The sequence below is a fragment of the Coloeus monedula genome (assembly GCF_965178545.1).
Source record: "Coloeus monedula genome assembly, chromosome: 1".
Taxonomy (NCBI): domain Eukaryota; kingdom Metazoa; phylum Chordata; class Aves; order Passeriformes; family Corvidae; genus Coloeus; species Coloeus monedula.
The window spans coordinates 110,886,486-110,911,880 of NC_138781.1; the positions used below are offsets into that span (position 1 = coordinate 110,886,486).

The following is a 25,395-nucleotide window of genomic DNA, read 5'->3' on the forward strand; positions in this document are numbered from 1 at the left end:
AGCTTGTTGCAACTCTTCATGGTTAATTATCTCTCAGTATTTGACTCCTAGTTACACATTGAATCACAGAATGGTTCATGTTGGAAGGGAACTCAAAGATCATCTAGTTTCTGCCTCCCTGCCATGGGCAGGGGCACTTTCCAGGGCAGGAGGCTTGAATTAGATGTATATAGTTTGCTCAGGTATAGGTATTATATAGTATTTGAATATAGGTATTAGATCTACTGCTGTTTTGAAAACATTAGCTTTGAGAAAACAATCATTTGAAGGCTGCAAACTAGACTTGCAGTCTTCCTTCTGAAATTCAAGGGGTGTTATCTCTCTTCAGTGAATTATCCTGGGGAAAACCCCTCCAAACTAATGTATTTTCATTTCCTGAACTGCATTTCTTTATCTTATCAGTACATTTCTTGTCAGGGTTATGAAGGAAACGTTGCATCTTTGTCAAAATTGATTTGCTAGCAGAAATATTATGAGGCCACCTATGATCCTGCAAACAGAGCCAAGAAAATAACACAGAGGCAAATACTTCCAAAAGAAATACTCAGGAAAAAAAATGTGTGTGCATGTCATTTTCCAGTGTTCAAAGATGTGCTCCTGAAGCATAATACAGTTGAGGAGTCAGGCATTTTGTAAGGCAGTTACAAAGAGCAAAGATATGTATTCTCCGATTTAAACCATGGAACAAAACAACAACAACAACAAAAATCCCCCAAACAAACAAAAACCCAAAAGCCCAGCTCTTCGTTCAGCAAAACCTCTTCTCGGAGCCCAAAAGGAATCTGCAGATGTATACCCCCTGCATGAGAACAAAGACTTCAGTCACTGGAATGCAATGCTATAAAAACAAATACTACAAAGCCTGGTAACAGGGGGATGTCTCACTTGCATATTTTTTTGTGACCATTTTGGTTTGCAGAGAAGGGGGTCCCCAAAGCATGTGAGCCAGCAGGATCTCTTTGTACTAAGCTGCTGTCTGTTTGGCCAGATGTCTTCCCAACAGTGAGGCAGAAAAACCAGGGCTCTTATTAAAATAAGTCAGGGAAAGGAATGGAAAAAAGCATGTGTCCAGTGAAATGAGGCACATTGTGTCCCATCTGATATTTATTAAACATTGATCAAATCGGCAGTGAGCAATGCACGTCATGCGGAAGTGACCCTGGCTCCCTGAGTTTGGAAGTCAGTGACAAATGTCTGGGAGCAGACCAACATTGAAAACACATGTACAGGACACAGGAGTGTGCTGCACTAGGAGCATCACTAACAAATGGAGAAGAGCTGACTTCAGCTGAGAACGGCCTTTTGGAGGCTTTACATTTGTTCTGTCAATGATATTGGGCGTGTAGGGTCTTTCCCTGTCCATTTAGTCTACAGCTTTCTAGATGAGATGTGATACATCTCCTGGAAGAACCCTGCATTTTGTGTAAGCCATGACAGAAAGCAGTCTAGTGGATAAATTAAATTTAAATTTAAAGCCTGAGCCTGGGCTCAGGCTAGCTTCAACTCTCAGCTTTTGTGGTAAACCTTCATGATTTTATGCCAACCTGCTGAGTTTTGTGTATCAGCAAGCATTTTTAATTGTCTCCCATTTGTTGTTCCTTAATGTTTTGGCTGTCACATCTTTTCAGAACAACCTTTCAATTAAAATGTGTCCTCACAACATGGACTAAATGCATCTTCTGTATCAGAACAATCTTTCTTGGCCATGATCCTTAAGCGAGGTAGTGGGGAAGAACAACGTGGCAAGTTGAAGTCAGGGTGTGTGCTGGGGAGGTTGGGGAGCCCTGATTATGCTGTAGTTTGTCCCTGTATGGAGAGGGTTGCATTCCTGGCTTTTGCCTTTGCATATAACCTGACATATTTAACTGCTCGGACATCAGACTGAGGCTTCCAAATTTTTTCTTTAAGGGGTACCTATATCTTTGGTATTTTTGTAGTAGTTTTTATATGTTTAGTAAACTAGAAAATCAGATGTTACTAGCAGCAGACTTAAGCACTACATATTTGCAATAAAGAGCAAATTTAATTGCTCTGAAAGACTTTACTGCATCCTAGGTGAAAGAAAACAAGGGAGCCTGTTAGAGCTCCCTGGCTTTTCACTCCAGTCCTGGACACAGGTCATGTTAGATGAGGGTAGCAGGGGTTCATTGGCAATCAGATGTAGTTTTAGGCTGACAGGCAGAAAGCCCCAGCAAGGAATGCAATACACAGTTGCAGGCCAGCTCAGTTAATGGAATCACTCCAGCCTGTATGATGGTTTTAGTATGATGTGCCTGTGTTATTGATACCAACCGTGCTGGACTGTTAAAGGATGGAAAGGTCTGGCTTTTGTTGGGGTGCTGCTCTGATGTCAGTTTGAAATACACTGAAACTAAAAGTTCCGAAAAGATGAAGTGCTGTTTTATTGAACCAGAGGTAGAGAGGGCTGAGACAAGTGAAACTAGATCCCTATGAAGCACTGGAACATACATGATGCTTGATGCTGAACTGTAGTACGTCCAGTGACATCGGTGAAGTTTCAGCTCGTTACACTACCCAGGAAGCCAGAGTACAGTGACAGAAAGCAGGTCATGTCATAAAATGAGTAATCTTAATATGAGACAGTTATCAAGTGAAACTTAACTTAGTGCAATTGCTGCCAAAGGCTTTGTTTTTACTTCTGCCTTTCTCTGTGTTTTGTATGTCTGCAGTCCATCATTCTTCCCAGATAGGGATCTAGGCCTGCCTCAATTAACATTAAAATAAGGAGGATCAAGCTTTCTGTTATCTGCCGATTTAGAAAGTGAATGTGATGTGAGATTTGCCCTTCCCGACCCCCAGCTTGTTTTTGGATATGTGGGACTTTCAAAGACAACCAAATTGGAATCTGAATTTTAAACCCTTCGGGGAAGGAACCTCGTATTTAGGACACAGGGGCTCAGTGAGCTCATTAGTACCAGCAAAGACCAGAAAAATGGTGATCCAGACAACACCAAGTTCCCACTGTGAAATAATGTCAGTCTCTGAATACCTATTGCAAACCTTTAGAAAACTGCACTTTCCCTTTCCTGCTTTTTCAGCAATTTGAGCTCCCTCACCAGCAAACTCCTTGAGACTAGCAAAGAAAGCAAGCCAGCCCACGTATCAGGATCCATAAGCAAATCTGACTACTGAATTATGGACCCTTCACCTTTTCTTTTGTGGCACAGGAGTTACCACCCTTCCAAATCCAAGTCACCAATAAATAGGTTGTGCAACTGCCTGTCTCTGTGCCAGCTCCCTCCCTTCCCAGCTCACAGGCAGGAGAGAAGCCTTTACCCTCTGGAATTTCTGTTCTTGAGTTTATGCTTACAAGCCTTTGTCTCATTTTCCCATAATGTTCCTGAAAAAAGAACCAGATGTTCCCAACTGGTCTTATGCCTAAACCCCAAGGAACCCAAATCTATGACATCACTTTCATCACATGGCAACAGAATGTGATGTCACACCTGAAGAGTTTAGGAAAAATGTGCGATGATGTAATGTGGAAAAGACCTGCAAAAGACGCATTTCTGCTTTAGCCACAGCAAGTATATGTGCAGAGGGAATTGAAGAAAATGCCTTGTCAAATAAACTATGTATAAATCCTCTTCCTGAGTTGCTCCAATATGGTAATCCTTCCTCCTTCAAGTACCTTAGGTTTAAAGGAAGTCGTTGGAAAATGTCACTGGAGAGAGAAATGCAGTTGACTTAACTCATTATGTTGGTCACCCACCCTCCATTAACCCAGGGGAAGTGGCCCGTGCTTTTCTCTTAAAAAAATGAGAAATAAAAAACCACTCTGCAGAAGGTCATGAGTTTGGAAAAGTAAAATCATCTGTGCATTAGGCCTTGGGGGAAATATAAGTTGCTCATAAAAAGCTACAGAGCAAGTTTTGATTAGTTAAGTAATCTGGTACATAGAATTTATTAGAGCTTAAAGCTTTCCTGTGGGACTCCCCTAATAGTACACAAATAGAGTGAAATATCAAAGAAATGCATTTTCTGACAGACACAGAAAATTACATTAATCCCAGCCTGCTTAACGCACCTTGGAAAGGCGGACAAATCCCACCCATTTGTTCCAGCACATTGGCCCAGTTTTCAGGTTTTTACACACTTGTGCTTCTGATTAATAATCAATGCTTCCAATGCTCTTGAGTTGTTCCCAAGGAGCACAAAAGAGGAAAAATTGCTTCCCTAATAGACTCAAAGATAGCAAGCCATTCTGCAAAAACGCTCAAATATAAAATAGTAAAGCTCTGTTTTCACTCATCAGCTTGAGGCCCTTTTTCTCAAGCTTGTCCACAAAGAGAAATTCACCAGCATTTTTTCTGTGGATGTACCAATGCCTCTATCAGTAAAGCACCCCTTCTTTTCTGTGGAAATAGTGTTCTCCAACATCCCCCAAAAATATGCAAAAAGTCTCTCTCATTATAGAAAGAAAGTGTTTGCATGGTAACTATCTGCAGTAATTGCTACAAAGCAGAACTAGTACTCCTACCAGGTTTACACAGTGCTATTTTATTTCTGTGTTTTCCTTCTGCCAGAGCATTTATTGTGTCCTATTGCCCCCACAGAGATACCAAAAGCTAAGAAAGAGCTTCTGCAGTGTGATGCCTGACAGAGGAGATGCTAATAAAGGTTTTATTTCCAAAGCTCACCATAGTCTTGTTAGCACAATCAGAAAATAGCCATCTCTCAGGAAAGCCAGAGGTTTTCCAGTGAAGCAGAACCTACTTCTCTTACACATGCTAAAATCCCAAAGTGATTGTTTCACTGAGCTGATGTTTTAACCACCTTGAAGTTTGTCCTGGCAGCTTAGGCAAATAGGCACCCCATATGTAAACATCATCTGCTTACATAAATAATTTGCTCTTTACAAAACAGAGGAAAGGAAATGGGGAGCTAAACCCAGCAATGTGTTCTTTGCCATTGTTTTAAATTACTTTAAATCTTCTTTTGCAGGTATTCAGGAGGGGAGCCAATGTACCAAGTGTAAAAATAACTGGGCACTGAAGTTCTCCATCATCTTACTATATATTTTATGTGCCCTGTTAACAATCACAGTAGCCATTCTGGGATACAAAGGTATGTATGCATTGAGACCAACATTTCACTTTCAGACAAGCATCCAAGTGTATTGTTGCTTACTAGCTAGCCAGGCAATTTGTCATATTTTAGCCTAAATATCAGTACTTGGGCAATGTTGGCTTTTTGTACATACATAACAACAAACTGCAACCTTAGAATTTCACCTTCAAATTACTATGAAATTTTGAAACTACATTAGACATTTGAAAGAAAAGTTAAAACAAAATGATCATTCCTCCACCAAGAAGGACTACTGGAAGACTCAAAGCTGTGTAACATGTGCAGCAGACAGGAATATCTACTAATAGAATATTTAGCACAGGAACAAACTGTAGTATCAATATTAATTTTAAATATCTGGAAGAAGAAAACTTTAACCAGGATGTCCCAATGTATTGCCTATCCAAAATAATTGTGATGAACAAAGACACTTAGATGTTTTTAACAGTAATTTCAAAGATTCTGGTAGTTAAGTAACCCAGTAATGGAGAGAATTTCATTTATGCAAGTCATTGGTTGGGCACATTGGGAAACATGGCTTAAAATTCCCATAAATTCTTATCACTAATTAAATGTAGCCACTTAGGCATTTTTAGAAATGTTCTGATGTAAATACCTGCTTATTGTGCAGCTATAATAAGTTAAATAAATAAGGTGTGGATTTCTGGTAAGAAAAAGAAAGTGAACAACATCATTGTGAGCATTATAACAGGACATCACAGCTTGCTGCAGAGAAAACCAAACTAACTCTAAACTACCTGTCTGAGTATGGCTCTGAGAGTAGCTTCAAAACCCCTCCAAGGAGCTGGGTAAATATTCATGTGATTAGCATGCAGTGCGTCCTGTGCCGCCAACAGCTGCGCTCATTGCAGAGCTGACATCACCTCTGGTCCTTTGCCAGGGAAAGAAAAGGAAATTGTAGAAATAGAAAGGATAAATAATTATTTAAGAGGATTTGGCACAGTTTTGAGTGGGAAAGAATTAAAACTATTTGGTTTAGATGGAAGATTTACTCAGAGAGAAGAGACGATGTGAGGAACAGATTGAGAGACTTAGATAATCCTGTTTCATGATAAAACAGACAGAATGTGGCAAATTAACATCAAATGTAAAAAAATGCAGTAAATCTTTGTGAATACATCTCCTGAAGTAACTGGTCTCTGGAAGTCAGGTTTTGAGGGACAAAAAACCTTCCAGGATTCAAAAATTTGTTCTTGATCTATAAATAGAAGATCATTTGGTCATTTGGATTAGTGGAGGCCTTTTGTAGACATAAAGCTGTAGAGATCTGCTTACATCAGATGAAAATGGGATCTTTCCAGACTTAACTCAGCCACTAAATGACTGGGATTTAGCAGAATTTCCCTCAAGAGTTTTAAATAAGACTGTCAGTTCTGGGGCTTACCAGAAGAGTCAGACCTCACTCAGCATCAGAATCAGCGTATCAAGTTGGAGGGACTACTGCTCTTTATTTTGCTTTGGCAAATGATTGCATGTGTGGAGGAAGCAGTAGCAATAAGGAAACTGTCCAAGCCTTTGGGAGAAGGAGTTTGTCTTCCTCATTTCAATCTAGTTTTCAAGCTTCTTTCTCCATGGGGGCCCCTAGCACCATCTTTTCCCCAGGCTTTGCTCTCTTCTTGATCCTCAGTCTTTGCTTCACTCATTTCTAAACTTTCTGTGAATGAGCAGTCACTCACCAGGGATGAGTCTTTCTGTCTTCGCAGTACCAAATCACAGCTATCCAGGGCAAGGACAAAATAATCTCTCTTCCACAAATAAATGTTAAAAGGATTGTAGGAAGGTGGGTAATGCATATCTTGCTCACAGACCCTAAGACATTTTGGTGACCGCTGCTCCACTGCTCACCATCTTGGTGACTGCAACATTTGAATGCTAAGGGAAAGAGGCAAAGAGACAAAAGTCTTGTTGAATTCAAGGTATTCCTTCTGTAACACCAAGGAACAAATGGTCATATGTCAGGCATTAATTTTGCACTTTGTACCTGCAGTTTAAGGGCTTTGTCTTCACGGTGCCTACGTGCTAATTTGCAGGTAAAACATAAGATAGGTAAAACCCCAGCTGACTGTATATATTCAAATGAATTACTGCAATATTTTTGATTGTTAAGAAGAAATTAGGTCTTATAGAAGGAACAAAACTCAGACTAAAAGGATAGAGTTCTTGAACTCTCCTCTCTACATCAGAGTTTGGCTTGTCTATTTTACTGCAATATTACACTGAAAGAAGGAATTCTGCTGGCATCGGGGATTCTTTTAGTCTCTTAGCTAAGTTTCCATTAAATTTGCCTCCACACTTAATGTTTATAAAGCCCAAAACTACTTTTAAAACTTTCATTTCCTACACTGCATTTAGATATCCTTTGTGATTTAAAACATTAAAACTACTAATCACTGGATTAAATATGGCAAGCAAAAAAGTAACTCAGTGGGAGGCAAAGTCAACACAGAACAAACCTGCAAACTAGTGGTAAAAATTACATAGTATGTTGGAGAAACCTGAAACCAAAACATGAATGAATAACAAGGAAACAAAACATGAAGGAATAACAAGGCAGGTTTACTATTCTTCTGCTTTCAGAAGACAAATTATTGTTTAAAACATTAATAAAGAAATCTGTAATTTTTTGCACATACTTTATTAAATTAAATAAAAAATACAAAGTTATAATTTTTCTGGCACCAACCAGTCAGTCTCAGATTAGTCTACTGAAGATGAATGATCTTCCTGTTCCAGTAAGGGAGTGCTTGCAGCTTGAATTTCTGGTAGTTTTTATTCTCTAGTCCTTGTTTTTAAGTTTCTTGAGTAATGCCCACCATGACTTTAATCTACTTCTTTTATCTGTCTCCCAGACATAGTTTGCCTGCCATTACCTGGGGCCAACACATCCTGGTGAGATGGCACATTTTGTCGTAGTGGCTTAGATGCAGACAGTCCTCACTGTTCTGGTCAGCAACTTCTTGAAATTTTGGCTTCCTTTAGAGGATCTTCACCACATTTTCCACTGTGACCTTGTCAGAAATTGAGATGACAATGCAGAGAGACCAAGCTGTGAATTAAGGTGAAGCTAACCAAAAACAAGTTTAGGACATACTCAGCTTTGCCTTTTTAAGAGCAGGCAGATTGTTGGGAGCAGCAGAGTGGCCTTTTGTGAGGGATAGTACAGATGCTCTGCCTGCTTTGCCTTTTTCTGGAGAAGGTGGAAAGTGGCTATTCAAGCCTGGGGCACTCACTAGATGCTGACTTTCACTTCTGAGAGTGTTCCACATGCTCACCTACCACTGAAGGCTCCATCCAGAGATGGTGGTGGGAGCTGCTATCAGGGAAGGAAAGGCATTCCCAGTAACAGGACATCGGTCCATACGACCTATTTTGACATCAAGAGCAGCAAAACCCAACATTGGCCTCTCTCTACTCATTCTCTCCCAAGTTCATCCTTTCCACTTGCAGGGCAGTAGCAAGAAAAGCAAATAAGCTACAACTTGCTTTGGGAAGGAGTTTGGGCAGGGGATCAAGTTCCCCAGACCCATGATTTGTTTGACCATGGAGGCTAAGATCCCACCCCCGTATAAAGCAAATACATGCATTGGTTTGTATCTATGGGATGGCAGCTTAGGCCTTGAGCTAACACTGCAGTCACGTTTGCAGAGACCTCTTCTGTTTCTGATGCTGGAGTTGGGTGGTTTGGGGTTTTTTTTCACTTTGAGCAATGAAAATACCATATGCTGTTGTATAATTACTACTGTTCAGTCTCATCTAACTGCCAGACAACTACTTATTGATAGGATTACTACTGTTTTCATTTGCTTTGGACTCTTCAGGGTGATATTTTAACCCAAGTTTCCAGTGTTAGATTTCATTCATACATTTTCAGTGTAACATGAAGTATAACATACTTGTTATGTGATGGTATAAAATTTGAGTTTCACAGACTTCAGATCTGAAGTACAAACTGCTATTCATTTGGACAGCAAAAAGAAGAAATTACATTTTTCATTTGATTACTGATAATATATATTTATTTGCTGACTCCAAGTGTGTTGCATAACTGGGGAAAACAGTTGAATATTACACTAAATCTGATTTAACAAGAGCCGTAGGTGATGTGACATTGCTAGTCAAGGCACAGGTTCAGCAGAAACACTTGAATTAGGCCTGCTTTTTTAAATGCAGATGATTTCATCAGGTCCCTCTAAATGCCAGAGTGAGCCATGCCCTTCACACTGACTATCTGTAGCCAAAGGAGAACACCACAGACTGAACAAGGAGCTGCCAAGAGCCAGAAGGAAAAGCCAAGTATGGTCCTCACGCTCACTGCATGTCATACATTGGTGTATACATGCATCAGCGGAGTGTCAGAAGTAGCTGAAGGACCTTTGCTGATCGGGGCTCCAGCCTGGAATACAGCTGGGTGGGACAAACAGAGAATCAACTCTGGTTTCATTTAGGAAAAATGGCATACAGCCTTTTGACAACTTTAATGGGCAGAAGAACCAGAGAAAAATTAGTGCTATAATGGGGAGAAAAATTCTTTCTAAAGCAGAAGGTATTGAGCAACTGTGCCTCTGAAAAAACAAAGCCATTATTGTAGCCTGGGTCTGGTGTTTAGCAAGCGATCTGTCATCATCTCGACTACAGAAAGCCACACTTTGACTTTGCACACACAGTAAAGTCTCTGTTTTACTGGCTTTTTAGCAGCCTAGAATGGAGCAGGCAGGTAATTCACAAAGGATGTCTGGTCTCTCTGAAGACCCTCAGACTTTTCTCCAGTTGTAACTTCATTCACCTTAGTGCCATTGCATCAGATAGTCTTGGTCTGTTTTTTCTCATGTTGGTTTTTGGGAAGCAGTAAAAGCCTTCTGTGTAACTGTGGTACCCAGAATCAGAAAAACAAAGTCAAAAGTTAATAAAGAAGAAGCACCTGATGGACTACACTGTAAAGGTCTGGGATTCATGTGGTTGCTTATGAGCCACAAAAGATCCTTAAATTTCACTTCTTGTGAAAACCCAAATCTTTACATAGCAACAACTTCTATGAGACTCTTTCCAAGCTGCAGATCATTTCACAGACAGAAAGAGTGGAACCCCCTACCCCACACAGGTTTACAAAACATGTTGCAAAACATGGGAAACGCTATTTATGGGAGGAAAAGAGGGAGCTGGCTCAATAAATCATGTAGCCTCTCCCAGGGTTGTTACAGACCCATTCTGCTCCCAGTGTAGCAAAAGGACTAAATAATCTCATGATGAGAAGCAATTTCTACCCCTGGTTGTGGCTTGAAGGCAAAAGGCTATTAGACAAGGTTTGGTGTGAAAGCTGTAGGCTTTCACCTCTAACCTTGCAAGCATTTCACATTTTTGCCACTGGAAGCCACCCCGGGCTGTTTATTTGTTGCTCTGCTTTTTCCATTCCCATATTAATTTCATCAAATAATTGAATGTCTCAGCGACAAGTACTCAGGCATTAAAAATAAATTGCAGATCAGTCATAAATCTGGGCTTCCTGAATGACCATCCTTTCAATCTTAATGAGACAGAATTGTTTCAAGACCGTTTTGAGTGACCTGTACCATTATCAATATGTTTAAACCCCCCAAAACGTTTAGTAGTTACTATCTCACTATCTCAGTCCTAAGTTTGCTATCCAGGTGGCAACTTTTAATGATGAAAAGGCACAAGAAAAAGAAGTTCTTTTTAAGGAGAAATGGCTCATAACAAAATTAAAGGAAGTCTTCTTTTCACATGTCTGAGCCTTTAACAATCAGGTTGCCTTTGCCACAGCACTGTGCTTGAAGCGTGGAAATACTGTTAAAAGAAAAGGACTTCGTTCATGAGGAAAACCCACAAAGAGGGATTTCCTCATTCAGGAGAGAGATTGCTCATGGGCAAAAGAAAATGTCTAGGGACTGCTGGCAGACTGAAGAAGAGTTCTGGGTCCACCAGCAAGTAGGAGCTCATCCTTCCAACATTTCACAGAGCAGCAGCAGAGTGTAATGACAAGCAAGGCAATTTTAAGGTGTTTTCTTTTTTTACTGTTTGATGGTAGTGGTGTGAGGTTTTGTTTGCTTTAGTGTTTACTAATCTTTTTTAATCATTTCCCTTTTCTTCTTTCCATAACATACTGTTCTCTTTCCCCTAGTTGTAGAAAAAATGGACAATGTGACAGGTGGCCTGGAAACGTCCCACAGAAGATACACAGAAAAGCTCACAGAAGTGGAGAGTGATCTGAAGAAATTAGGTAATCTACACACAAGCAAAGCCCCTTTGTGTTATGGATCTGGGGTGTTCTCCTGGCAGATGGAGGCAGGAAATGTGTCTGAAAAATCTCTGCCCATGACAAGATACAGCACTTCTATTCCAGTTTCTCAAATACTTGGTAAAGTCCTTAAAATGAGTTCAGATCAGCTCTACTTAGGAGAGCATTTTAAGAATACTTCAAAATTTACAATTTCCACTGAACTCACTCTGAAAGCATTTCTACTTAAATAAACAGACACTTAAATGTTGTCCTCAGGAGAGAATCTTCTCTGAAGTAGAGATAGAAAACATAGCAGAAGCTGTTCCACAGCACAAGGGATTCTACATAAAATGAGAATCTGTCACCCAGTCATCTTGATGGTGTTTTAGCAATTAAGATTCAAAACTGAACGCCATTTTACAAGGTACACAAATAATCAGCTATTCAAAATTCTTATGTCTGAGGGGAGTGGATTACTTCCACAAAATGTTTCTTGATCATCTCAGGGAATACAGGACGTAAGGGAATACAGGACATAAGATTGTTATGTGTTTGGATCTCCCAAGTGCTATCAAAGTTTTTAATTTGCAGGAAGATGTAAAAAAAAATCATGGATAACGATTCTACTCTCTAAGTGTACATTTTTACCTTTCTTCCTGGCCACAGACATACAGTTTTTATTGTAGAAGTATTAATGTACACATACATGCATGTGATTCTTGAAATAAATTTTGTCTAGTTTCATAAACCATATATCGAGATGTGCATTTCTAGGAAAACTTACGTGCTTACAGCTTGATTATAAATTTTTACAACTTTTTTCCCCCAAAAAGCAGCTGGCTTCTAAAGTATTTGCACATTGCATTTAGTTCAAAGACATGGGGTAATTCAGTGTGATGTTCTCTTACTGGCACATCTACAGAAGTGTTACACTTGGCTTCTGTGTGGGTTATTATATCAAGCTGATTAAATTTTCACAACTTGGAGCACCTTTGCTTCATTCATGACCACACATTTTTACACACTTGCTGGATGGATGCTCAGTGAGATGCTCAGGATCATCAGTTCCCATTTAAGTGGATTTGCCATGGAGGCAGTTAGGAAAGTTCTGGGGCAGTTTGAGTAGGGGACACAAAGGTAAGAGAACAGCTGTAGGGCCAGAAGGATAACAGCGTGTGGTGAATGGAAGACAGGCCTTCAGGGATTAGCTGTATGTGGACCTGGCAGTTGTCAGAGCTGTGTGAGGAACACAGTAGAATTTGAGCTATAGCCAAGAGGTAAACATAGAGTCAGAGCTGAGAAGATCTGGGAGTGAGACAAGCAGCAGGGAGAGGAACTGTGCTCAGGAAGATGTCCGTCCACAAAAGACTCCATAAACACTTCAGGCTGAAGTCTCACAAGCCATCATTTGACATTTGCCATCGTGACTCATTCAATCACACCAAACAAAGCTCCATACACAGCTGTATTCACTGTAATTTATAAAAACCATACTGCTCTCTCTTAGCATAATCTGAAATTATGGACTTCAGACTGTGTAATTCATAAATATAGCTACACTTAGATGAGGACAAAAATAAATGGACTGTGAGCAGGATAGTGAAGTGATTGAGGTCAAGCAAGGGAGTCTTCCCTGAAAGCAAGTGTTGACTGCTTATTTCCTTGGCTTCTCTGTCCTGGATGATAGGCTGTGCAATCTCAAATGCTTTATCATACTCAGACAAGCTTCCAGAAGTATTCCATAGGGCAATGTAAGCACAAGCAGAGATGTTTCTCAAAGATTAAAGGTTTTGCCTTCCTCAAACTCAGAACATGAGGAAGCAATAATGGAAAAATAAATGTCATTAAAAGCAATAGTAATGTATTAGAGAGAAAACCAGAAATATATCTTATCCTGATATATTTGAAGTAGCCTGCTGGCAAAGCTTTTGTCTCTAACTCAGATTGTTTTAAAACTTACATAAAACTAAACCCAAGATTTAAAAAATTGGAGTTACATGTACTAAATCACAATGAAGGTATTGTACCTGCAGTGAAAAGAAGGAAGAAAACATGAACAGATTAAAAAAACTTCTGAGCTTTCAGCAAAATCCAGTTGTAACTTTAAAATCTACACTTGCTGATACCTGTTTAATGTTTTGAATTCTGTTTCCCATTCAGTTTTCATTCAGAACACAGTGTTACTTGACTGCATATGCTCTAACTGTGGTTTTTCCCATTTGTGATGACAGAATCACCGTTTTGTTCTCTTCATCAAGACACAAGGTCTTCATCAATTCCTCTCTGCTTTTTTTTCTCTGTCTAGAGGTAGAACTTTGCTCAGTGGTTTCTCTTTTCTGGAAAAGATAGCACAGAAATTCTGTTGAACAGTTTGACAACCTGACTGTTCTTAAAATACTCTGTGCTGTTTTATACTGTGTTTTAAAAAAAACCCTAAAGCCTTTCTGGTTTGTTTTTTTTCCTGTACAACAGATGACCAGGCTGGACAAAAAGCCTTGAATACTAACACTGAACTGTCCAGCTTCAGATCTGACATTCTGGCTCTTCGTCAGCAGCTTCATGACATTGCAGAGAAAACTACCAGAAACAAAGATACACTGGAGAAGCTGCAAGAGTCTGGAAATGTATTAGATGATAGACAGAACCAAATGAAAAGTGCCTTAGATAGTAACTCTTTCATGATCGTCAGTGTCAATAAGACTCTTCAAGCATATACTGGCTATATCAATGATCTTCAACAAGACACAAGTAATATACAAACAAATCTGCAAAGCCAAGTGCATTCTCACAATGTGGTCATCATGAACCTGAACAACTTAAACCTGACTCAAATACAGCAAAGAAATCTTATCAGTGTCCTACAAAAGTCAATGGAAGACACAAGCTTGGCTATATCGAGAATCAAGAGTGACTTTCAAAATCTGCAGCAGGTTGTCCTTCAGGCCCGGAAGGACACCGACTGGCTAAAGGAGAAAGTACAAAATTTACAGTCTTTGGCTGCCAACAATTCAGCAATGGCAAAAGCCAACAATGATACGCTTGAAGACATGAACAATCAGCTCAACTCCTTCAGTGGGCAGATGGAGAACATCACCACAGTTGCCCAAGCCAACGAACAAAGTCTAAAGGATCTCCAGGAACAGCATAAAGGATATGAAAACAGAACTGCTGCCAAATTCAGCCATCTAGAAGAAAGATTCCAGGACTTTGAAACTGATATAGTCAATATCATCAGCAACATCAGCTACACTGCTCATCACCTACGGACACTGACGAGCAATCTCAATGAGGTCAGGACAACTTGTACAGACACCTTAAGTAAACACTCAGATGAGCTGATTTTTATGAACAGCACGCTAGCCAATATTCGCATAGACTCTACATCTCTCAAGGTGCAACAGGATTTGATAAGGTCAAGGTTAGATGTTGAAGTTGCCAATTTGTCAGTAATCATGGAAGAAATGAAGCTGGTGGATTCCAAACATGGCCAGCTCATCAAGAACTTCACTATCCTACAAGGTATGCAGCTTCCCTAATGATGTGTGTGTGCTGAATTCCTGCTTGCATTAGTTCTTTAGTTCTGTGGAAGTTAGTGCATGCTGGTCCAGAGTCCTGGGGTTTTCCATTATCTAATCCTAAACTTAGGAAATGTACATATAGCTTGAATTTTCCTTACTAATTTTTCTATGCCTTTTTTACATAGCTAAAATGGGGATGTTATGAAAGAAGGTTCTGACTTAGCAAAATTTTATTCTGCCTGACTGACTGACAGGATCTGCTTTTGATTTAGTTTTCTAAAATAAGTGAGTGAAGGTGTGGAACCTCAAGAAACCAATCCCCAGTAAGGAGGAAATGGCTAAAAAATATATGTTGGACTATTCCCAGAAAGGTCCACCCTTACTGAAAAACAAGTTGCTATTTCACTTTAAGCCAGTTGTTAGTCTGCCAGAAAACATCCTACTTTGCTTAGTTTTTAATCCTGAGATATTTCATTTTCTCCAGAAATAAATAGCATCAGGTTTAGGAGGTTTCTCCCAGCCAAATATTATCCCAAATGAAAAGAACACTCATATTTCCAATCTGATGTGAACCCGTCTAAAACTCCAATCACAAATATAAATCCATTGCTCCAAATAAACTAAGGCTGCATTAAAGCCAAGATTATATGTCCATAACCTTAACTGTTCTCATTTCAACCAGGCCTAAATGATTCCAGCTTGGAAGTCTATCTCTGGAGGAGTTTGAATTATGTACATTGGTGCCGGGGGTGGGAAGGTATTGACGAGGGTTTTGCTCATCCATGAACAGAATCCCAAATTGTTTTGTTGTTTATTGCTGTCACAGTATTGCCATTTCCTGTCATGGGTTATTGTTCCCTGTCTTGTTAGAGCTGGCCAATTTGCAATTTCTGGCCTTTCCCACAGTTGGCCTGTTGCTCACTATCCATCATTTTGTCTCTTTTTGACCCCCCATTATTGACAGACCAACAAACAGGATCAGGAGAAAAAGTCCTGGGTCTAAGAGCAGAGAGGTGAGACTAGAAGGAGAAGGGAGCGTGGCAGAGTGAGGAAACAGGACCACCAACACACAGGACTAGTGCATAAACTAGTATAGACTAGTGCACAGAGTCTTTTAGGGACTGGCACCTTAGCTGGTCACCTGGGGCACAGTGTCACTGTCCAGTTCACATGGCTGGGTGGATCAGAGTATTTTCTGTATCCTGTATTTTGTGGAGGTCAAAGAATGAACAACAGTATATAGGGCCTGGAAAGCAGCTGCACTGTTACAAGCACTGGTGAAACCAGCTGTTAACCCAGTTTCTGTGTTGTTAAATATCCAGTGTTGTTGGTCTGAGATGTATTAAACAATCCCACCCCATGTGGGCTTTTTGTTTTGTTTTCTGTGCATATCCCCACTTTGCATGCTTACATTGTTTCAGGCCCTCCTGGTCCAAGGGGACCTAAAGGTGACAGAGGCCCTCAAGGTCCTCTTGGCCCCACTGGCCTAAAAGGACAAAAAGGAGAGAAAGGAGAGCCTGGACCACCGGGACCTGCAGGTGAGAAGGGCCCACCTGGGCCAGCCGGGCCACCAGGAGAAAAAGGAGGGAAAGGTTCAAGAGGATCGCCTGGCTCCAAAGGTCAGAGAGGTTCTCCTGGCAAGACGGGTCTGCCTGGACCAAGTGGAGACCCAGGGCCACCAGGGCCTCCAGGCAAGGATGGTCCACCAGGGCCTCAAGGCCCACCAGGACTTCAAGGCCTGCAAGGAACTGTGGGACAGCCAGGGTTACCAGGACCACGAGGACTAACTGGACTACCTGGAGTCCCTGGGCTGCCTGGTCCAAAGGGCCCACCTGGCCCGCCAGGGCCACCAGGTCCAGGGATGCCAATGGCACTACAGAGTGAACCTACATCTGTACCCGAGGCTAATGGTAAGCCATGAATATACTGCATGCTGTAGATGGGTATGGGTTCCTCCATTTATTACTGACCCTATTACTGCTCTGCTGAGTTACCAAGAATGGGCTTAACACCAAAAATTCACACCACAGGTTGTTCTCCCCATTGGAAGAACTATACAGAAAAGTGCTACTACTTTTCAGTTGAAAGAGAAATTTTTGAAGAGGCAAAGTTGTTCTGTGAAGAGAAAGAATCGCAATTGGTTATCATCAACAACAAAGAGGAGCAGGTAATTGCCTTCTCTTTCTGGTTTTCAAGGAGGGAGTTTGAAGTTGTTTAACATGTAGAAACCACAAGATAGTGGGAAGCTGAGAGCATTGTGACTTCATATAGTAGAAGTAAACACACTGATTGACTCAGAATTTTGTCCACCCTCTGCCTGATCAGCAGCTTCTCCATCTGCAGAAGGGCAGTGTAAGCAGAGCTGATGCTGAAGGTGGTGAGGACAGAGCAGTCAGAAAAGCTGCTAAGAATTGTAGGAGTTTTGAACCTTTAAAGATGGAATCCATTATGCCTTGTATATTATCAGTATCTTTTGCAGCAGTGAATATAATTTAATTTTAAATTATCTGATTTAACACATGCAGCCCAGGACTAGTGTGACCCAAAAGTATTTTTAATCTGACTATAAATCTAACTTTATTTTTAATACTATTCAACATGGCAGTGGGGATGTCAAGATACAATTGCTTACTATTTGGGTTTTTTTCGATTTGTATCTATAAGACATTAGCTGTGACTTCATGTCAACCTAATTTTCATGCCTAGCTCTCTCTACCTCATTGCAAACACTTCAAGGGATTCTAGTCTGGGCAACACATCCCAAGGCCAACTCCTGAAACATACCTTCAGCTTAGAAAAATTTCTCTGGCCCTCTTTATTCTGGTAACAAGAGGCTTATGAAACCAGTGTAGTTTATTGGCTCCAAAGACTGTCATCCTTGTTATGGACTAAGATCTTTCTTTCACAGCAATGGATAAAAAGGCAGATTTTTGGGAAAGGCAGCTTCTGGATTGGACTAACAGATTCAGAGAAGGAAAATGAATGGAGATGGCTGGATGGATCCTTACCAGTTTACACGTACGTTAACAAAAAGCAATGCTACCACTCTTGCTAACACTTCTAAAAGCACCATCTTGAAACTATCCAATGGATCCAGATGGTTGTAGATGCCAATAATTTAATTTGTTACTGGGGATGCTGGGCTTTTTTCTCTCTCCCTACTCCATGCACAAGGATTCCTTTCCTTGCCAGGAAGAAAACTGAATGTTGAATGAAAGAATCACATAACTACGCAGCACAGTGTTTCTTGCCAAAACGTTTGCTCCTGACTTTTATTACGAAGTTGAGATGGAAAGCACAGACAGTTTTACTGTTTTGGTTTGAATTTTCCTTATTTGCATTACAACTGGCTATAAATAGAGTACTCGTTCTGATAAAAAATGACCAGTCTTTAGATAGAGCCCAAATCCAAGTGGAAAGCATTAAACATAAGGAAAATGCATGAAATGAGGGCGTCTATGCTTTGGCCAGCTGAAAACTGAATTGGCAGCTCTCCAGGAATCCTAGGGCTACACCTAATTTGTTCTAAATGGAACAGATTGCAACCACCCAAATTTTTAATACTGAGGAGTAGACTAAAGAGTTTATAGATCTGAGCATGCTGTGCTTTAGAAAAACAGGCTACACAGTCAGTCAGATGTTACGAAATGATTAGCTGTGATCTCATTGGTGTTCATTTAGATGAAAAACATGGAAAAAGTCAGATTAATTTCAAATGAGCCGTGATATTTTCCTCTTTTCCTCCTTTCCCGTTTTCATCTTTCTTCCTCTTTATGGCAGCACTGTGACGGAGCCCCACTTCAGCCACTGCTTTTAGTAGATTTCCACTACACCGTGGTTTTAGGTGCTCTGTTGTAACCTCAGAGCTGTTAGTTACAGATTTTTGGAGCATTTCATTACTTCTGGAAAGCTGTGTGTCCTCCCAGGTGCCTGGTTGGACGCTCTGTGTCAGGCAGGCATGTTTTTTAGCTGAGCATGGACTGTGTCAGCCAGCAATCACAAGCTCCCCTCAACAACCTGTTTCTTCAGGAAAACTGAGCTTTTAAGTCCTGAGTTTGGAAGCATTTCTCACTCGTTAAACAAAAACAGGATGAGGATACACTTGCTGTAAGATTTCTTACTTGCTGCGTTCAATTTCGCCATCAAAGCTATTGTTCTCAAAAGATGCCTGTAAATATACTCTGTGCATTCCTTTTAAGTCAGTAGAATTCCCTTCCCATCTGAGCCTGTGTCCCTAGAACATGTGCATCTTTCCTGTTCCTCCCAAGATGCCCACCTTTGTGCAGTCAGAGGGCTGAGTGCCTTTGCAGTGAGCAAGGGCAGGCTGTTGCCATCTTGGCAGTACCTTTGAGCCCATGGGCTCTTCTCAGTCCCATCTGCCATCAGGAATGCAGTGTGCAGGTTTTGCAGGCTTGGAGCAATCCACATGGAGCATGGAGCATTCCCACTGTGTGTGGATGTACACTCAGAAACTAAAATAAAGTTCATTGGTCTAAATTTAGGTCTCTGAGTTTTGGCAGCCTGAGGCCAAATAGATTCCCTTCTCTGTAATACATCTGTTTTCCATTTTCAGCAAGAGTCATGTATTGTTTGTTTCAATGTGAATTTCCCGTTCAGAACAGATCTCATGATGTTTTTGTTAATTTCTTGTGGTGAAAACCTGCCATGTGTGCTGTGTTGTGCAATCATATCTCTTGCTTTTTGGTGGAAAGAAACTGGAAAATCGGGCAGCCTGATAACTGGAATCATGGGCACGGGCCAGGGGAAGATTGCGCCGGGTTGATCTATGCTGGGCTCTGGAATGACTTCTACTGTGAAGATATTAACAATTTCATTTGTGAAAAAGACATGGACAAAGGTAAGCAAGGCCCTTGGTCTGATTATTTCATCTTGCCCATAGTAAATGTGCCACAGCTAGAGGTGAGATCTTGGCTAAATGCTACAGCAGTGCCTTGTTGAGGAACAGGGGGAATCACATGTGAAGCACTTCTAGTCAGATCCAGATGCAAGTGCTGGATTTATTGCACTTGGAAAAAGCAGCCTCAAAACTGGCTATAGCCATGGCATGCTCAGCATCTTGACCATCTCCTGTAGGCCTTACACGTGCCTAAAATTTTGGGCATGATTTGGCGCATGCTCCAGATCCTACCCACACTGGAAGCTGTCTTTATAGGCTCAGTGGCCACACAACAAAGTAAAGGTGGCCTTAGGGTGGCTCAGGCACCAGCCTTCAGAAACCAAAAAGACTCTGTTTTGAAAGTTTGTGCAATTGGAGGCACTTGGTGACTGCTAAGGAGATCTTAAAAGAATTCCCATTGCTGCCAGGAGATGTCCCATGGGACTGAGAAGCTGGGTCCACAGGCCATAAGCATCTCATCTGTTGCAGCTGGAGTGAAGGACTCATAAAGTGCCCATGTGGCCCAGCAGTCAGCCAGGTGTTTGCCACAGGGCATCTCTTTCTGTTGACACAGGCATTTCTGCAGGAGCAGAGGGCAGGTGGTTCCCATGGCTGCATAGAGCCCTGCCCCATCATCACAGAACGTGGTCAGAGCTGCTGTTTGTGTTCATGGTGGGGCTCTGCCTGAAACGTTATCTCCTCCATACAACCTGTTTAAACATTGCTTTGCCAAGGGTGCCTGGCTGCTCCAGTTGGAAACTTGTCAGCTGAATTTCAGTGAAGGCAGACATAAATGTCAGCTAGAGCCAATTACATCCCATCCATAGCCCCCTAAGACAAAACAAACTGCTGAACAAGCTTTGTGTGTATAACTCTGTTTGGAGGTCCAGATTGAAGGACCGTGTGTAAGTAACAATATAATTTACCTTGGTTTTCCTACATACATTTGTTATTTTAAGAAAACTTCAAGGTTTACAAATATTTATCCTCCAGGACCTACAGGATCTGAATATGAGTCTGCTCAAATTTTTAACATACCTTGATCTCTGTAAGTTTTCTTTTTGGAAATTTGTTTAATCTTCACAGGCTTTTTACAGGATTTTTTTTCTTTTTGTTTTTCTTTTTTTTTCCCATACTGTAGGGCAAATACTTGGAGTGTAATAGGCTGTGACTTTACAGATACCTTCATATTAAGGAAACTTACATGAAGAAGAAGAAAATCCTGGGAGAGAGCAACACTGACTTCCAAAATCAAAAAAAAAAAATATGAAAAAAGAAAAAAGCAAGCACTGAAAACTGATTTAAAAGCATCAAGGAATTCAGCAGTAACTCTTCTCCAGCATCCTGTAATTATTTAAGGCCTTTTGACCCATACCATCAGAAAATAGTGTTGGACTTATTCTGTTTTAGATTTTCTTCCCAACCAGTAACCACATCCATAAGCAACTTGTGTCTTCTGAGAAAAGACATTCTATCAATCTGAGTAAGACTGTTGGTCACTCATAGAAAAACATATAAAGCAACTGTGTGAACAGTTGCTTCATTTGCTAAAATCCCAAATGTAGGAAAATTATACAGATACACGAATATATAGATTTTATATAAATATATATATATAGTCCAACTCTTATCAATAATATGGAATATACTTTTAAGAGCTTTTAAAACTTTGTATTTTTGTACAAAATATTTGCTTTTTACAATTGTTCTCTTTTTTACTGACTTTTTTTACAAATATAGTGCACAGGGGCCAAAGAAAACAATAAAGGTACTAATAATTCATTAAGGTTTGCTGTGAGGCCTAGCTCAGCTATAGAGAAATATTTTTCCAGTTAGAAATATTTTTACTTTCCCAGATGATTTGTTCTGGTTAAATAACTTTTAAAGCAGATTTTAGATAGTGTTTTCCTTACTGTATGCAGTCTAGTCTGCATGTGTAACAATTAAGTTGACTAAGGACTAGATACTCATTATAGCTCTGATCACAGCCAGTGTTTTGTTGGGGTACTATGGAAAGACCATTTTAATAAAAGCTTTTCCTTCCTTCCTTCCTTCCTTCCTTCCTTCCTTCCTTCCTTCCTTCCTTCCTTCCTTCCTTCCTTCCTTCCTTCCTTCCTTCCGAATTCCGAATTCCGAATTCCTTCCTTCCTTCCTTCCGAATTTCTTCCTTCCGTCCTTTTCTGCTTGCCTGCCTTCCTTCTTTCCAGCCTGCCTGCTTGCCTGCCTGCTATCCTGCCATCCTACATTCCTTCCACTCAGGAGAAAATGCCTGAGAAATGGAAGTAAATCTCCAATTTTAAAGAATGATTTTGAAATGTTTTCATTCCTTCCCCCTTCTCGTAAGGAAATCCACCCGAAAAGGTGCCACACATACTGCAGGTCAAGCCCAGGTGAGAGACTTTATGAAAAGAGAAACAAAGAAGCTGCACACACTGAAATATGTTTGTTTTTAAGACAGATTTCAAGATTTGGTGAGAAAAACATGCCATACTCAGAAAAGTCTAATAAACTTGCACTTCTCCAAACTGCTTTGAAAATCAATCTCTCTGTTTTCTTGGACCAGTACTTCTCTCCCAAACAAAGTAGAAAATAAAATATGCTGCAAAGCAGAAAGAGATGATATCATTACCCAGCCAGTTTCCTCCACAGTCCCATGAGCCGTTGTCTAGGCAGCAGTGTTGCTTATCAGGAATTTTTAAAAATTAGCGGGTTAATTCATTAGCAGAAATCTTGGTATTTGTTTCCAGTTTTTGTACTCTTTTCATCGCCACATGCTCTACAATGAAGGAAGTTGTTTTGGCTTCTTGGGAAGGAGAACTGTTTTTCCATTGCCTCATGACTTGCCATTTACCTTGGCTGAATGCAGATAAATTTGTTGAAATACTCCAGCTCTGTTGGAAAGAGACAAGATTTTGTACTTAAGATTTTCAAATATTGCTCCTAAGATCAACCAGTTAAAGGCGTTTTTTTCTCTACATCTCAAACTCCCTCCAGTGTTTTAAATTTCAATTATAATTTTCTTTCAAAATACACAAAATGTTACATTTGGGAATCTGCCCTGTGGGTACAAATTAGATATGAGACAGGGACAACCTGAAAATTGCATCTGCTTAATTAAAAGTGAAAGGTCTGTGTATTGCAGCTGCAGAAACCATGTGTCACCATCATGGAGGCAGGGCTTGTCTTCAGACAGTCTGGATTTCATAAGACTTTTCTTTTGGCTTTTTCATAAGGTTTTGAATACAACTTGATTCTGCCATGCACTGTCATGCTGTACCAAGGAGTTGCCTTGTAAACACATGCTGTAGTGTTTATATTTACACAATGTCTGTGGAGATAATGTTAAACTGCTATTTTTGGATAATGAGGTACAAAACTAGTATTTTGCATGCCCAGAGAGCCTCACAGACCCTGGTGAGTGGAGCCTTGCAGAGCCACACTGAAGTGGAAGCACTGCTACCTTTGTTTTGAATGTTGGCTTATTTAGGTGAAATAAGTTTTGAGCATCTGCCACATAAAATTGCATTCTTCATGCTTTTTATTGATGCCACAGACTTCTGTCACCAAAATAAGTGAATGAGAAACCTCTGTTTAGGCTCAAGCTGTATTGCTTCCTTGCCCAGATTTCATCCTTCTCTTCCTTCAGCAACAGCAGTGATGGTACGTACATGAGATCAGATTATCCAAGAGTTATCTAGTGTCCTATAGTCAGAGGAATGACAAGCTGAGGACACTGAGAAATGAAATGTGACTGGGCTCATACCTTCTGTTCACACACTTGAACCACACACTGCAGCTGTTATACAAAACTGGATGAAGAGGGATGCTGCAGTTGCGTGCCTGACGTGCCCAGTCATCCTTAAAATATGGCCTGAGCAGCCAGGTGTGCTGAGACAGACCAGCCTTTTGACCTAGTATTCCTGCAGGAAGGAAACAGAGGTGTCCAATGGCAACAAGGATTGAAATCACTGAGTGTTAGGACAAGAGAGCGTTAAGACAGCTCAGGAACCTGTCACAGAAAGGACAGATTGGTAGGAATGCAAGCAGGACACCAGAATGGGCCAAGATGTTGTCATGAAAATCAGACCTGCCACTCTTTAATGGGAAAACATCCCCATCAAATCTTTCTGTATGCTTTGAGTAATAATGTGGGTTGTATGGAAAGTTTTAAGTGATAGCAAATTATTTTGTCCCAGCTTGAGTTTTGGCTTTCCTTCTTATGCATGAGTAATGTAACTTGTAATACTGAGCACACATTGCCATCACCCTTCTTGTTTTACATAAAATTAAATTCAAGTCCGTATACCCTGGCAAGCACTGAGACTGTTGGAAGAAAAAGAGGGAAAGGCAGAGAAGGTACAAAGTCACTGTGATTTACATTCAGTTCTGGATTTCTTAATGTCATTTCTGACTCGTTTCATTAATTTATTTGGAAATGCCTTCAGCTGATTAGAGCTTATAAATCTCAACTCTCATTTCCTTTGTTGTCTATAATTAATACTTGCAAATGTTCTAATAAAGGAATCACTAAGCGGAGACGTGGAGATGAATGTTGTTCACTTTGTGCATGGGATGTGGAGATCAGAGAGATGTGGAGCCAGAACATTCATATGTATTAAAAATCAAACTGATGAAGTTTTTTTCCATTAAAGCTTTGCTTTTCACTTACACCGTCCTAGTTCTAAGCCTGACCGGGGCTATCTTATCCCATAATTGCAATTTTAGTGCCTTGTTCTTGCAGCACATAGGGGCTAGGAACATGGGTTCGAAGGTCTGATCTGAACAAGACCTTTAAGAAGGGCTGAAGCCCTTTGCTGCTTACTGTCCTAGCACACCAAGCACCTCAGATGGGCCCCCTGGTGAAGGACAGCCTGAATTGAGTATCATCAGTCCTCACATTAGCCATTATGATGGCTTAAATTGTCTGTTTATTATGGCCAATCTGGTCTTGCTATTCCTCTCTCTCTCAGATGGCTGACCTCCTCTTTTAATTTTCTGTTCCTGGCAAGTAGCTACTCTGCTTTTAGCAAGTAGCAGGAACTGGTGTCTGATCACTGGCAAGGCAAGGAGCTGGTCGGAGAGCAGCCACTGGCTGTGGGAAGAAACTGCTCTGCAGGGAGTAGGGGAAAGGTGGCCGAGTCCACTCTCATGTGAGAAAACACAACCACTTTTCCCCAGTGCAGCCCCCTTGCCTAAGAGCACAGCAGCTCACACATCTGTAGCATCCAAAGGGAACAAAAAGTCTCCAGCCCCAGCCTCCAGACTGACTTTTTTTTTCCTCCCTCACTTCTGCTGGTGTGTGTGCACCCCAGAGATGTAGGTTCCTCCATGACTGCCTGGCTGTCCCTGGAGCGATCTCTGTGCTGCCCTGTGCAGGTGTCAGGGCTCACACGTGAGAGTCGAGCAGTGGGACAGCTGCCCATGCCTGGCACTCCCCCAGCTGGGACACTCCGATCTCTCCAGGGCTTGGGCAGGAGCAGGAGGAGGAAGTTCCCAGTGTTACCTACACTCAGAGATAGCCTTGGCATCTATAAATGCGATAGTACACTGCTTTACAGACAAAACCCTTGCTCCCCAGAAACCAGGCCTTCCTAAAACCAGAGCCTATTTGTTCATTCACCATCTCCACCTCA

General features: G+C 40.9%; 1 protein-coding gene across 1 annotated transcript in view; it reads left to right on the forward strand.

The window, feature by feature from the left end:
* Positions 1 to 22,290, forward strand: part of COLEC12 (collectin subfamily member 12) — a 94,544-nt gene extending 72,254 nt beyond the window's left edge. The window contains exons 3-10 of the mRNA XM_082293971.1: positions 4,966 to 5,088; positions 11,249 to 11,347; positions 13,820 to 14,866; positions 16,287 to 16,775; positions 16,896 to 17,032; positions 17,774 to 17,883; positions 19,578 to 19,723; positions 20,904 to 22,290. Coding sequence (XP_082150097.1) covers positions 4,966 to 5,088; positions 11,249 to 11,347; positions 13,820 to 14,866; positions 16,287 to 16,775; positions 16,896 to 17,032; positions 17,774 to 17,883; positions 19,578 to 19,723; positions 20,904 to 20,923 — 2,171 coding nt within the window. The 3' untranslated portion in view covers positions 20,924 to 22,290. The remainder of the gene's footprint in view (positions 1 to 4,965; positions 5,089 to 11,248; positions 11,348 to 13,819; positions 14,867 to 16,286; positions 16,776 to 16,895; positions 17,033 to 17,773; positions 17,884 to 19,577; positions 19,724 to 20,903) is intronic.
* The last annotated feature ends 3,105 nt before the right edge of the window (positions 22,291 to 25,395 follow it).